Source organism: Thermobia domestica, chromosome 1, assembly GCF_964235325.1.
Source record: "Thermobia domestica chromosome 1, izTheDome1.hap1.1, whole genome shotgun sequence".
In the NCBI taxonomy this organism is placed as follows: Eukaryota; Metazoa; Arthropoda; class Insecta; order Zygentoma; family Lepismatidae; genus Thermobia; species Thermobia domestica.
The window spans coordinates 243,865,257-243,880,064 of record NC_137454.1 but is presented as its reverse complement, the minus strand read 5'-3'; the positions used below and the strand labels follow the sequence as shown (position 1 = coordinate 243,880,064).

At 36.1% G+C, this 14,808-nt stretch overlaps 1 protein-coding gene across 2 annotated transcripts in view; it reads right to left on the bottom strand.

Moving 5' to 3' along the window:
• Nucleotides 1–2,851, bottom strand: part of DCTN4-p62 (dynactin subunit 4) — a 59,451-nt gene extending 56,600 nt beyond the window's left edge. The window contains exon 1 of one of the 2 annotated variants that reach the window (XM_081771644.1): nt 2,618–2,851. In XM_081771644.1, the coding sequence (XP_081627770.1) occupies nt 2,618–2,746 (129 nt within the window). In that variant the 5' untranslated portion in view covers nt 2,747–2,851. The remainder of the gene's footprint in view (nt 1–2,617) is intronic. The other variant, XM_081771650.1, reaches the window with a different exon arrangement.
• Between the last annotated feature and the right edge of the window lie 11,957 nt (nt 2,852–14,808).

Genomic DNA, 14,808 nt, shown 5'->3' with positions numbered 1-14,808 from the left:
TTTTTTCTGTTGATTGATAGTTTAATGTATTAAACTTTCAGCACGTTGGCGGTAAGCATTTCTATGTTGCTGAGTAGGTCATTGTAGGCATTAACTTTTCCACACCTTTATATTTCGTGATTAACAATAATATAGCCCTTGTACTTCGGGCTATATGTGCGCTTTTTCGCTTGGTACTCCCTCCCTAATTTTTATTGCATTCTTAAAATGGCCCTTGTACTTACAGATGTTCTTCTAAGAATGTGTTTTTTTTATATGGTATGCGAAGAATAATAATGTGCCCTTGTACATTTTGTATGAGTATATGTGGGGCATTTGAAACACATATCGCATATCACGTGCATGCTTCTTACTGTTGCACTATGTATAAAAATGATTTTATTACATGTAGAAGTAGTAATAGAACACGGAAGAGACCCAGATCATGTTGTACTCACACTTCATATTGGAGTGTGAATACAACATGATCTGGGTCTCTTGCGTGTTCTATTACCACTTCTACATGTAATAAAATCATTTTCATACGTAGTGCAACAGTAGGAAGTATGCACGTGCACTGGACATAATGAGGTCCTCTTGTATACTATTACCCACGTAAATTTTCTTCTCCCTCTCTTTCAAATGTTCTTTCTATTTATCAAAAAGCCCCACATATAGTAAGTTTCGTGCTTCTACATTCAGCAGGTTAAAGAAAGAAAAACACCCACTCCAAAACTACCATATTTTGAATTCGTGAAAGCCAAATTATATATTTGTATTTTTAAGTAATAAGGCTTCTTCATCAGTCAGCCTTTGCAGTGTTGAAAAACCAATTTTACGTGTTTCATTCGAAAAGAAAACACCGTCTTCGCATATGCTTCAGAGAAGTCACTTACATATTCGACGCTTACAAATGGAGGTTGACAGCAGCTTGAAGTTGTATCAGGGAGCAATTGGCACTAAGTCTAATGAGTTGCGATAATGATTGTGTCATAGCAAATCCAGCTCATCGTAACATAAGAGATGTGACTCGGATCTCACAGGCAGAAAACGCGAAATCTTGTGAAATTCATCGGAGACTTGTTGCATCCTATCTATGGTAAAGGTGGGGAGGGTTCTAGAACACAGGTCCCCCCATGTAGGTTAATACGTAAGTTGGTTCCTTTCTGTACCCAAGTTTAATATTTAATTCACATAGTATTGCCGAGCGAGCGTCAGCAAGTGAAGGCGGGTTAGAGCCCCGCAGGGCACGTTGTTTTCTGTCTTTATTATAGCTCAATGAGAAAGGGGACCTGTGTTCTAGAATCTTGCCGTGAAGGTGTAATAAACTTGGCCAATATATGGAAGTAGTGCTTAATGTATACTGGTGGACAAAATTGCTTTACCAGTTAATGGCGACTACTTTGAAACTAAAAGCACAGTTGCAAACGCCCTGTCGCAGACCCATTAACTTCACCCTGCCAGGACTCAGTTCGATAGCATTTGTGGTCTTTAGTGGCCATTTAGCACAGGGGTTTGATTTTTGCACTACCGTTCGTATACCATAGATCTGGACACCATATTTATAAGCAAATCGTAAAACAAAATTTTTCAGAAATTACTTCTGGCGGCCTCCTTGAATGTAATTTATGCTAAACGGAATAATGTAATGTCGCTCAGTGGAAATCTTATTGAGAATAAGAAATTAGGGTCAATGTTCCGTTAAGGGGTCCAGTAATTTCTTCCACACGAAATTAGTAAAAGAACTATAATTTTTCAACAATAATTTCGAGTGGTGTGCCAAAATGTGTAATTATACATCTATTAATTTTATGTTTCGGTTTTTTTTCTGTCCACTATTTAATATCGTGATAGTTTCGGATCCGGAGGTCCAAAATCAGGTTAAAAAAAAAAAAAAAAGTTTACAGGAGAAATGAGTTGATGTTACGTAAGGGTAATTACTAACCTAACCTAGCCTAAACCATCAAAAACAGAAAATATAGGAAGAAAGAATTCTGGTCCTAAATCCAAAAATCATAACCTAAACTGACCTGACCCATATATATATATATATATATATATATATATATATATATATATATATATATATATATATATATATATATATATATATATATATATATATATATATATATATATATATGGTCTATGTTCAGAAGGGGCCCAGCTCCTTTCTCTAAAAAATGTTACAATTTTGGTAATTTCTGTTCACATTCGGTAAGTTTAGGGTAGGGTTGATTAGTTTAAGTTAGGTTAGGCTAGTTTAGGTTACGTTAGGTTAGTTCAGTTTGTTATATTAGTTTAGGAGTCCCGCATAATTTTCCAAAAAATGATAGATAGAATTTCGCTTATTTCTATTAACATTACGTTAGTTTAGGTAAGATTTGATTACGTTATGTTACGTCTAAGTACTTGCATCACTCGTTTCTCCTGTAAATTGTGTGTGTTTTACGTGCTTCTGGGCCCCTCGTACAAAACATACCAGAAAGAGAAAAAGAGAGAGAGAGAGAGAGAGAGAAATTCTTGGAAGTACGAAATTTAAGCAAAATATTCTGATACCTCAAATCCAAAAATATGCCTTAAAATATATTAAAGATAGTAATTAAAGATACTATATTTATCAAGCGAGTAAATTTACCTCATGCGATACGCAGTAACCACACCTAATCTTCAAACAATGTCTACAAAAATATATTCTTGAAATAGGCCTCAAACAGCCACAAGTGCAGGTGTACTGCACCTTTTCAGTCTGAAACAAATGAGACATCTTGAGAAAGTAAGCTAATTCTTAGTAAATCCTTGAAAATCACAACATGGTAACTACTCCTTTCTCTAGACTCCAACTGCTGCCAGCTGCCACGAGGTGGTTTTTAGTTCGCTAGTGATGCCAGGTACATACTTCCAAATTTCCCTTAAGGAGATAAAATTTCCCACACATGTTTGATTTTTCACACACCCCAAATAATTTTATAGAAACAAGACGAAATAAAATTTTCTATCTTCAGATCTAAGACTGAACGTTAAACGTCTCTAAGACTATCCCTAGGAGCGATTTACAATGCAGTGACAGGACACAAAAATTTATTTCTTCATACATAACAAACTTAATTACTAGCAAACGTTTCTGTATCTCTTCTGATGCATTCGATTCCCGGCGGGAGCTCATGTGGTTCGGATTCCACGTTAATCAGTAGGTCCACGTCTCATATAGCCTCGCTGCTGAACGGGACGTTAAACTCAACATCAACTCAACTTTTGATGCAGATTAATTGTATGAATAAATACATAAATTAATTGCATTCATATAAGTACTTCTTTTCAGGAAATCGACTCTGTACATTAAACAATCATTTATGGGAAATGGTCTTTCTGAGATTATCGTTGAACCTTAAGGAAGCCTTCTACAGTGGTGCCCCCCCTTATGTCCATGACGCACCCCCCCCGCAATTGTCTATTCATAGGTGTTCTTCCATTTAAAAAAATCTATTCGATTAATTTTTACACCCCTTCAAACATATTTATATAGATTTTTAACCCCCCCAAATATTTCAATGACGCAGTTTGCGTCATAATCCCCCCTTGTGGGCACCCCTGCCTTCTATGTTAGATATTTTTGCTTAAAAGTGAGACTGTGAATGTGTAGTTCAATGAATTTGACTGACGGAGCCTCTGAAAGAGCGTATATGTGGGCCGTGTCTAAAAGATAAAAGTGCGCATTCGAAGTGCACATATTTCCGGAACTGATGTCACCTACTGTGCGTCAAAAGGTCCAAGCTCACACCCCAACTCATAGTGTGTAGTGCGAGAGAATGTACACTAAGTTAGTACACTTGTGTGCTAAACATGGAGGTACCTCATAGTAAGAAAAACAAAATTATCAAAATTAGGGATGCGCAAGAGACAAGATTTGTGGCTGTCTCGTCTCGAAAATGTGCTGTAAAAGTGATGTCTCGACTCGAAAAATGTATATTTCTCTATTAGAAGAGCCGTATCTCGACTCGAATTTTGTCAAGAAAATCCTGTCTCGACTCGTCTCGTGCGTATCCCTAGTCAAAATTACCTAATAAAAGTTTAAAAGGCATATTTTTTAATATTTTTGTTGAGGTTAATATTTTTGTGAACTGACCTTATAATAATTTACTTAATAAATATACATATTAGTGATTTTATGAGTGGAATAGTAAAATGTTACAGAAATAACAAACGTATTTATGTTATGTTTTCTGAGTATACAATAGAATTTTAAAATAGTGTAGGGAAAGCAATCAGATGATTTCTTTAATAATATAATGATATAAAGACATTTTGTCCTTAAAATGTAAATTTAAAGACTTTTGTGTGTGATATAAATTTTGTGGTTAAAATATTATATGATTTATGTAGTTTAATCGTGAAAATTAGACTATCAGTAATGGAACAATTTTCACTTAAATTACAAACTTTAATGTCATATGAAAAATTTTAAGCTTTACCATAGAATAGTAAATATCTAGATTGTTTATTACTCTATGGCTACAGCTATAGCTGCAAATGTTAATTCGTAGGTAGATAGGCTAATTTCTCAGTTGTGATTCTAAACAAATTCCTCTCAAAACTACCGAATTTCATTGCACTTGATCTGTGTGAGGGACCGTAATATGCCAATTACCATACATTTTGCATTTTCTACAGCTAATCAAAAGTGAAATACAGGTCAAAATTTTCATTTATCAAAGATTTCACAAATGTCTCATAATCATATAATCCCATTACACTATGAAACGACTATGGATTGGATGGATCCTCTCGATGGATTAATAAATATTCTCTCACGCAAGCATGTCTAATAAAACAGAACATCGCCACTAATTTTTATGCAGCTACGAATTTGTTATGAACACAGCACAATATGTATATAGTTATTACCTTTACGCTCCGCTCTTGATAATCTGCGCCTAAGAGATCTGAAATGACAAATATTTGCAAGTAGGCTACGTCAAAGTTGATGTCATACATGAAAGAAACTCTTGAGTCATTTTATGGTTGCCTCATATTGTCAATTTGTACGATATATTTATCTTTAAAATAACTGGAAAGTCATTCATCTAAAAAAAAAAAAAACTATATTTTCTATCACGTGAAATTCTCCCTTCTTTTGTTATCAATGTTCCATATTCCACCACGATGAGGCGCTGGAACGAAGTGTGGATCAAAAGTTAATTTGACAAGGTGTACACTGTCTAGTGTGCAGTGCACTCTATGTGTAGACTTAGAACGTGTGTGCTGGAAGTGTGCACTTCGCACTTTTGGACGCGACCTGTGATTTCTTACAGGAACGAGAAAGGTGTCAATTTGTAGCAAAACACTGCAAGTTTAACATAAAAGTCTCATTTTGGTTCGATGTGATTGCAGTTGGTGATGCGGCGAACATCCTACTAGAATTCAATTTCTTCCCACACTCGTTCCAGTTAATCGGGCGTAACTTCTGCAACGGCAGCGTAGTTCCGATTTCTCAGGTCTGCAAGATTGTCTGGTAAGGGCGGAACATACACTCGATCCTTAACAAAACCCAACTTAAATAAATCCATAGTGCCCATACATGGAGCGAGGAGGCCATGCAATTGGACTTGCACAGTCAATCCACCGACGTGGGAAGCAAATATCAAGGAAATCTCGGCGTTAAAATGAGCCGTTGCGTCGTTTTGCAGGTAGTAATAGGTCACGTCTTGTTGTTGTTCGTCTTCATCTATCTGTGGAATTAAAACATTTTTTAACATATCAAGATACACGATAACACTGACAGCGTTCTCCACGAAGAAATAAGGACAGTATGCTTTAAATTTGCTAAGAGCACAAAATACATATACCTTTGAACTGTCACGAACGTTCAATGTTTGACCTGAACCTGTTTGATCTGGTTTCCGCTGCCCCAGATTCTACAGTTGTGGGTGTTTACCATGCCACTGCACAGTGGTCCAGGCACGAAAACCTACCTATTTCTGCAAACCTTACGTCTTTCTTTATTAAATCTGTAAGGTCTTTCATATATGTAATAATTTTGACTTTTGAGGCTTTAGCCAGGTTTGGAGGGTGTCTGGACCACTGTGCACTGATATGAAATGTAACTCCATCACTGACGATAACTGTGTTTTAAAAAAAATGCCTTGTCTTCCTCTATCTGATACAACATTTCCACACAGAATTCTCCACAAGCAACCTTATCTACACCGTAAAAAATAAATCAGCATTTAAACACTTTTAGTACAGATGTTAAGAAGGAAATATATCAAGTGTGTGTTTATAAAGTGTGCTTCGCGTGTCCAAAAGCGTTCAATCTCAGAAAACAGTACATAGTATGACACATTTAAAACACTTCTTCACGGAGAACAGTTGGAAAACAAAGTGATAACATGTGTTTTGCACATTTTGTACATACTTGGACAACACAGAATCTACAAGAGGTGAATATGTGTCATCTGGAGGTGTTCAAAGAGTGTCGGTAATGTGTATAGTGTCCTACTGTATCTAAAAGTAGTTTCTGTATATTTTTGCAGTGTACATCAGTAATTTGTTGTACCATTGTAAATCTGAACGGTTTCGACTATAAACGTTTACGTCCATTAGTTAAACTGTCTTTTGTGAAATGTTTGTCTCTCGAGATTTTTATTTATTTTATTTATTTTTTTTTAAAGGAAGACTACATTGAAAAGTGTGTCATCACTTTGTTTTCGAACTGTTTTCCAAGAAGAAGTGTGTTAAATATGTCATACTATAGATACTGTTTTTAGAGAAGTAACGATTTTGAACACGGGAAGTACAGTTGATAGACACTATTTCATTAATCTTCCCTCAACATCTGTTCTAAAAGTGTTTCAATTATGTTTTATTTTTGACAGTGACAGTAATAAGAGAGGAAGATCTTTAGAGAGTGAACTAACGTTTAAGGCAGATGGAAAGAATAAATTGAGGCGTTGTCTGGTTGCAAAAATGAAACATGTATTTTGTGCATTTAAAAGTAAGTCGTGTAAACGAAAACGACAAAATCTGCTATTTTGAGGGATGAATTCCAGAAAAAGTTGCTAAATGAAGGGGAGGATAAATGAAGTAGATAATATACCTACTAAAATCATTACAAAAATAGTGAAAGAAAAAAGTTTGTAGTGAAAGTATTCCAAAGTTTGTAGTGAAATACACGATACAAGAGAGTCACTACGATTTCTTGGAGCCAGTGAATACAACATTAGCTAAGAAATAGAATAGAGCAAGTTGTGAGGAACACTATTTTGACATCACACGAGAAAAACTTTTTACTTTGAATATTAGAAGAATATATGAACTAACAAATGAGAAAACTATAAATAATCTGATTTGGGAGGGAAAAGGACACTAATGATATAATTTGCTTGAATCAAGTATTAGGTGTTTAGAGAAAAGGGAGGAAGTTCTCGTAGTATTTGAAGATTTTGACAAACGTTTGTTACAAAAGGATTTATTTAAAAGTTCATACGCTTTGTAATTTTGTTTCACGCACGGAAGAACCGTAGAGATGAGATGATAAGAAGATTCAGAAGAAATTTATGTATGAGCGTAGGAATCTCTAGTAAGTTAAAATGGAGGGAGGGGATGGGATGACTAGAAGACTACTAGACTCCAACTGAATTTACGTCAAAATTATACGTAAATGGTAATTTACTTGAATTACGAGCTAACTGCATCTTCATACTACTTTTACCAATATAATCGATAGGTTAAGCATGACGTATTTCCCTCAGTATTTGTTATTCATTTGTTTTCGATTGGTTCCAAAGTCATGAGCGGCATGCATATTTGCGGATCCCAAACGTTTCAGCATATCCTCTGATCTGATTGGTCGATACAGATGCGATATCACAAGACATGATCTGCATATAGCACAAAATAAACGAATATTGTCGTCGGCTCTGGTAGCCGAGTGGTCTAGCGTAACATGCTAGTAACAAAAATGCTTTTGGCGAGGGTTCGAATCCTGCCTACGGACAATTTTTTTTTACTACTTTTAAAAATGTTTATAACACTTCTTTCGTTAAAATAAGATTAAAAATAATATTCAAAAAGTGATTTAACGATCATTGTTTTAAAATTTTCATTAAACTTTCATTAAAATAAGTTTGCCATTGTACTATATAGATCCACAGCAAATGTAGTAGTAGTAGTAGTAGGAACGGGTTAGAAGCCCTGCAGGGATTGTTTGGATTATGTTTTCGACATCAAATTGGCAAGAATGCTGAAACGTTTGGGATCGTCAAAAATGCGAGCGGCATATGGAACTAGAGTCGTAGCTAGGGAGAAATGAGCGGGGCTGTCGCCTCGGGCGCCGAACGAGCAGGAAGAAAGGAAAAGTGTTTGAAATGAATAAATGACGCATCGCCACGAAAAATTATTGGCGTCCTTGTCAGTTTGCAAAGAAATATATTTGTTACTATAGAAATTTTCTTGCTCGCTCCGCTCGCAACCCAAACATTTCAATGAGAGTCACAACAATTCTTACTTATACTTAAAAAAATATATATTATATACTTATGATTTGTTAATGACGGTGTGATATACAAGGTGCCAAGTAATGACTTATAGTGTACTTATGAGCGTTTTCAAGGCCTGAAACAAAGTATGAAATACATGTTCGACGTTTTGATAGTAATAGATTTGATTAGTTAAATCACGCTTTTCTACACAATGGGATTAATCACGACGGTGGGAACGAAGATCTGAAAATGAGAGGATAAAGAGACATACGCAAGCTGTTCTTTGCACGGGAATGTTAAAAAATGAAGGTAAACAAGGAAAATGATAACATTTTCGAACTTGAAGCAGTTATAGAATAGGGGCTTAAGAGGCCAGAGCTTAACCTAACGAATTTAGTCTTTTCCAAAGACAGAACACTACAAGTGTTTTTTTTTTTTTTTCATCCCATTGACATAGTATGAAATGCTTCCAATTTGAATGAATTTATTCGGAACATTTCTCCATATATATATAAGAGTGTATGTGTATTTTTAATAATAAGTAAACTTAAATTCAGAACTTTCATTCATTAAGAAATTTCTATAATTTCAAACATGAAGTAGCCAAACTATGCTTTGGTTTTTAAATACACGGTGAATCAGAAAGGACTTTACAACTTCGAAAATATATTAAATTGCATTGAAATAACTTAGGGATAGGTACCAATTTGTAACTATACACTTCGACTCGTGTAGTCCCACTAAACCACATTCTTTCGCCGCGAGTGCCAGCATAGTGTATTCTTAAAATGGCGACTTTCACTGCTGTGGAGCGTGCTCGGTGTGTGTTGTTATTTCATGAAACGAACTCTGCAATAGCTGTTCAGCGTAGATTTCATACGGAACAAGGTAGGCAATTTCAAAGCAGGTCTACAATTTACAGTTGGCATCAAAAATTTGTTGAGACTAATTGTTCTGTTCGTCATGTGAAATTACCAAGTCGCCAGCCCGTTGCTGCTACTGTTGTCAAACAGGTTATGGAATGCTATGCAGCTATAATCTTTATGCGTATTGTGGGTACTGGACACCACTTGCTTTTACGGTTTCTCATCTTATTTTTTAAGTGCATATAATTCTTTCGGTGCAACGACATTGCGCAAATTTTTCTAAAGATTAGATCGTTGATAATCTAAGTAATTTATGTCTTATTAACGAGGAGCAGAAAGTGCTGAAATTGCGCAAATTTCCGCCGCGACGTTGCCAACAACAGGATTTAAGGAATTGTGTGAAATTTTGCATCGAAATGAAATGTATAAAGCTATTCCTTTATGCTTAGGAGCATAAGTGAAAGTTCCATCTGCAAATACTTCTAACCCGCTGAACTCACACAGAAAACTGAAAAGAAAATAAGATTAGTGTCAGAAAAGAAAATAGTAAACAAGACTGTAGTGTCATATCGTTAGGTGAAATGCTATGTTACGATATATTTTGTGAGAATCAAAAAAAAAAAACTATTTTACTATAATTTGGAAATAAGACGGAAAAAGGAACTTTTCTGTTCAAGCAACTACTTCCTATTCTACTTCTTGATGCTGTAAATGAAACTCATTTCAAAGTTAATGGTTATAAATGAAATTATACTTACTCGATATTTTTCTTACACGTGAAAAGAATTATATTAGCTTCATCATCAACAAAGATGAATCTTTCTCCGTCAATTGCTATATCATCCTGCTTCTGAACCATTTGCTGTATAGCCTCTACGGTGTTTCTGGGTAGACGAGGAGTCACCTTTCTTCGATTTTTATAAATAACGTCTCGGCATCTTTTAATTTCTTTATGATCAAGTGTGTCATGATGTTCCAATTTTGAAACTTCCTGCCTTATAATTTTATTTGGCTTCTCGTTCAATTGTTCAGTGGCTCGTCGCTTACAATTCTCTCTAAGAAAATGCCGTTGAACACCATCTTCATCTTCACAATGATTATGAATATCTTTCCTTTCTAAAACTTCACTTGTATTTTCATCCATTGTTATACTAGCATTACAGCTTTTCTTAGTACATCTGAAAGAAAGGAAATAATAATTAAATCGTATCACGTGTTCTAAACTTACTATTTAAAGAAAAATGTATTCACTATTTCACTGGCAAAAATGTTATATCTTCCATCACCTTTTAACAAAGTATAGGTCCAATTGACTGACATAAATACTAATGCAGGCTTACTTATTCACTTACGAAAGTATAGGACAAATTGCCTGGCATAAATATTAAAATAGGGACTAGACACATATTTTAACAAAATATAGACCCAACTGACTGACATGGATATTAATGTAACTTTCCATTACTCTTTAAGTTCGTTGAAAACCGCGGCGAGACACAACATTCGACATGCTGCTTTAGAATTCTAACTGCATGTAGGAGGTACACGTAGATATAAGTTGCTGCATCACTCAAGGGGGCGAGCTTTCTTGCCAAGGGGCCCTATTTATCTCTAATACACTGACCACTCATTCTTGTAACAATTTATACGATAATACCTAGGTAATATATAACAAATGTTTCTCACAGCACCTAAGAACAACTAAGACGCAAATGCAAATCTAAGTATCATTTATAGAAAGGTGAAAGGATAGTTATTAAGATATGTGGTAGACACACCTGAAATATGTATACAAGTGCTTGTTTCTGATTGGCCAAAACTGGAAGATATAGACAAATCTTTATTTCTGATTGGTCGAACGTCTGTTCACGATATTTCAAGAGAACTTCTAGAAATATTTATATATATTGTTTATTTTATATATGTTTGTTTTCCTTACAGTATTTCAAAACTATTTGCTTTCAATAACTATATTCTTACAGTTTTAATCTTACAGTTAGATATGATACGGAAAATGAATGACTGGGACACATTCCCCAGTCACCCTCTCTAACGACGCCATTGCACACATATAATATAGATGACTGAAAATGCTATTGTTATCCATTACTTTGTATTTTTTTTTTTTTTGTTAAAACGACTTGCATTTTGGTGACTGTTTTTATTAGTCGATATACTTATGGTAATGATGGCAACGTTGCACAAGATTTTTTTCGCAATTTCCAATTTTGTTGCCTGCTCATTAAGGCTTTATCTGTGTCAACAGATAAGCGTGGGAAAATTTGCGCAATGTCGGTGCACCCAATTCTTTTCCCTTCTTCAGTTCTTCATTTTAACCTCCTATACCAGGCTCTGTTTCTCCCACGATATCGTTTCTGTTACCTGACTCGAATAAAGTTTGAAGTGTTGCAACCACCATTTGGTATTTTCACCTCTTTTAATCTAATTTAGATGTATGTTCATCGTATCAAGAATTATGGTTTGTTGGTAGAATCACATGTTCCACATTACCAGTGATTCTGTTAGTGAAAATTCATCCATCTTCATCATTTCTTTCCTTAATTTGTATTTACTTAATCTTCCTTTCATTTCTTCATAAAAATCGTTCATTTCAGTTATTAAAATTATGCATGATGTGTTTTCTATATATCTATGATTTCTTATATTTTAAAGTATTTTTCACCGACCATTTATAAACGTAACAAAGAAAGTTCTGTCGCTTTTTGTGGAGGTCTGTATTCAATTGGCCCTCTCACCGTGAGTTGAATGTGAATGGAGATAAGACGAAGGTCAGTTGTTGATGTGGATATATCCAACATAATACCTGGTTGTGGCAGTTCAGTTACACCGTGAACTTGCTTAAGGATAGAGTGAACACGAAATCTCCACAAAGCGTCAGAAGGGCGTGTATGCTGTATTACTTCAAACTGAAGTCAAACGCCGCTGCAGCGGGGCGGAAGATATGGCAGGCCTTTGATGAGGATGTCGTGACTACGCGGACAGTACAGCGGTGGTTTAACAAGTTTAAGGACTGTGACGAAACACTCGAAGACGCTTCACGTACCGGAAGACCAACACATGTAGAAAATGAAGATCTTTAGGCAGAAATTGAAGCGAACAGTGGCCAGTGGAGAAACCATTCGGCAGTATCTCCATCAGCCTGGGAACCAGTACAAGTTGGGACGATGGGTAACACATGATTTGACTCCGGGCCAGCGGGCAACACAAGCAGACACATGTGTTTGTTTGCTGTCTCGTCTGAGGAAGAAGCCATTTCTGAACAGGGAGTTGACATGTGAAGAGGTCTTGTACGAAGCTCGACGGCACCATCACCATTCTTTAGCATCCCATGAACAGGTTCCAAAACAGCTGTCCGCAGACTGTGTGTGCTTGGTAGACTGCTCGTGGCATTGTGCATTGGGAACTGCTACCAGCTAGTCAGAGCATCAATGCAACTATATACTGTCAGCAGTTGAGCCGTGTTCAAAAAAACTCAAAACTGGAGCCAGCACTTCTGAATCGCAAAGGCGTCCTCTTGTTACAGGACAATTCTAAGCCCTACGTGGCTATGATGACCCGGACACCATTCTACGCCTTGGATGGGAAATACTATTGCATCCGCCATACTTCCCGGACATTGCATCATCCGGTTATCACCTGTTCCATTCCTTGGACAAACCCTTAGAGGACGCTAGTTCAAATCCTAGGAGAGGTGCAAAATGCACTTGATATCTTCTTCGCTTCACATCCCACCAAGTTTTACCGCGATGGAATCTATGACTTTCCAGAACGTTGGTAGAAGGTCGTCGATACTGATGGGGACTATTTTTGATCTTCCATGCCGTAGGTGATGCATCGATGTTCGAAGGTGGTGGGTGAAAAAGCGACAGAATTTTCTTGGTTACTTTTATAAGTAAATTATTAGTTTTAAGATGTAGGAAATGAAATGCTGTAAAATTCAAAGTGTTTTATTAGTTCAACGTTCCACGATTATGCACCGAAGTTAAGAAAAACAGTAATGATAAGATGAATAATAACAGGGGCGTCATTTCGGATTTCGCTTGAGGGGGGCAAGAGTACCACCGACATAAGAAGACTTTCACGTTTTGTACTAGTATATTAGTAGTCAATCAATTAAAGTATATGTATTACTCAAACCCTTGAGAGGGGGCAATTGCCCCTCCTGCCTTCCCTAAATGACGCCCCTGAATAATAATAGGAAATTAAGAAAGTAGGAGAAAACCGGAGAACCCCGGGAAAACCCACGCACACTGTGTTTGTGAACCAAAAATCCCACTTCTTGTGATCTGCAATTGCACCAGAAACTCCACGCACCAGAGGTAAGTGCTATGCCAGTGAGTCACAGTTGCCCCTTGAAAATTCGTATATATAGTTGAATAAATAAATAGATGTAAGAACAGGTTAACAGTATAGGCCCTACCTGTATTTAGATCTAATACTAGAACATGTTCCAGAGTCAGTTACTGACATGTTTTATAGATTACAATTTTAAGCAATATGCCGTCTTCTTAAAGAATTACTGTGAACTTGTAATATTAATTAGACGACATAATTATTTTATCTGAGAGCTTCATTCCATATCAGGCTTCGCAAATATTGCGAAGCTTAACGAAACGCAAAACTTGCAAAAATCAATCAAAACTGTTATGCCTATAATATCATCGTATATTAGAACGCAGATTTTGCATTGCGTTGAATGGAACGGACTCCTACTTTTCTTAGAACATACCAATTTCATCTAGTAACATGTCTACGGTATGATTATTATACAAGATATTATTATATAATATCTGCTTGTTCGTGTGATATTTGATGTAATAATCAAAATATGTACCATAATTGCAGGCGTATAGAACACACTTTTTTCCTCTGAAGTTAAATCTAAAAGTTTAATTGTGTCTCATACGCCGGTACAGAAATTTTGGGAATTTATATTTGGAAAAATTTCCAGATTCTACGCTTGTCGAGTCTTCTTACTTCCCCACAGTGTGAAATAGCATTCCAATTGCACACAGTACTTCAGTGACATTGTTCCCTTTCTAAATAAGTATTTTTAGTACCACGGTTATGCTCTTTTACAGCTCCCTCGTGGCTATGTGGATAGCGTACGTGCCTTTGGAGTGGAAGACTCGAGTTCGAGTCCCGGCGGGAGCTCATGTGGTTCACATCCCATGTTAAGCTGTAGATCCCATGTTAAGCTGTACTGTCTCATATAGCCTAGCTGCTGAAAGAGATGCTAAATTCAAATCCAAATGGTGTCCTTTAGGCTAAAGGTGACGGGTGATTAATAAAAGTGAATGATTGTGAAATTACTTTTTAGTCTTCTACCACCGAGAATCGAACCCGGGAACCACTTGTACCATAGGACAAGCGTTAGCCACTGTACTAACGGGGAGGGCTCAATTGCTAAAATATCATTTTATATTTTCAAATCTAGTTTTCAGAGGTAATAATTTTGAAAG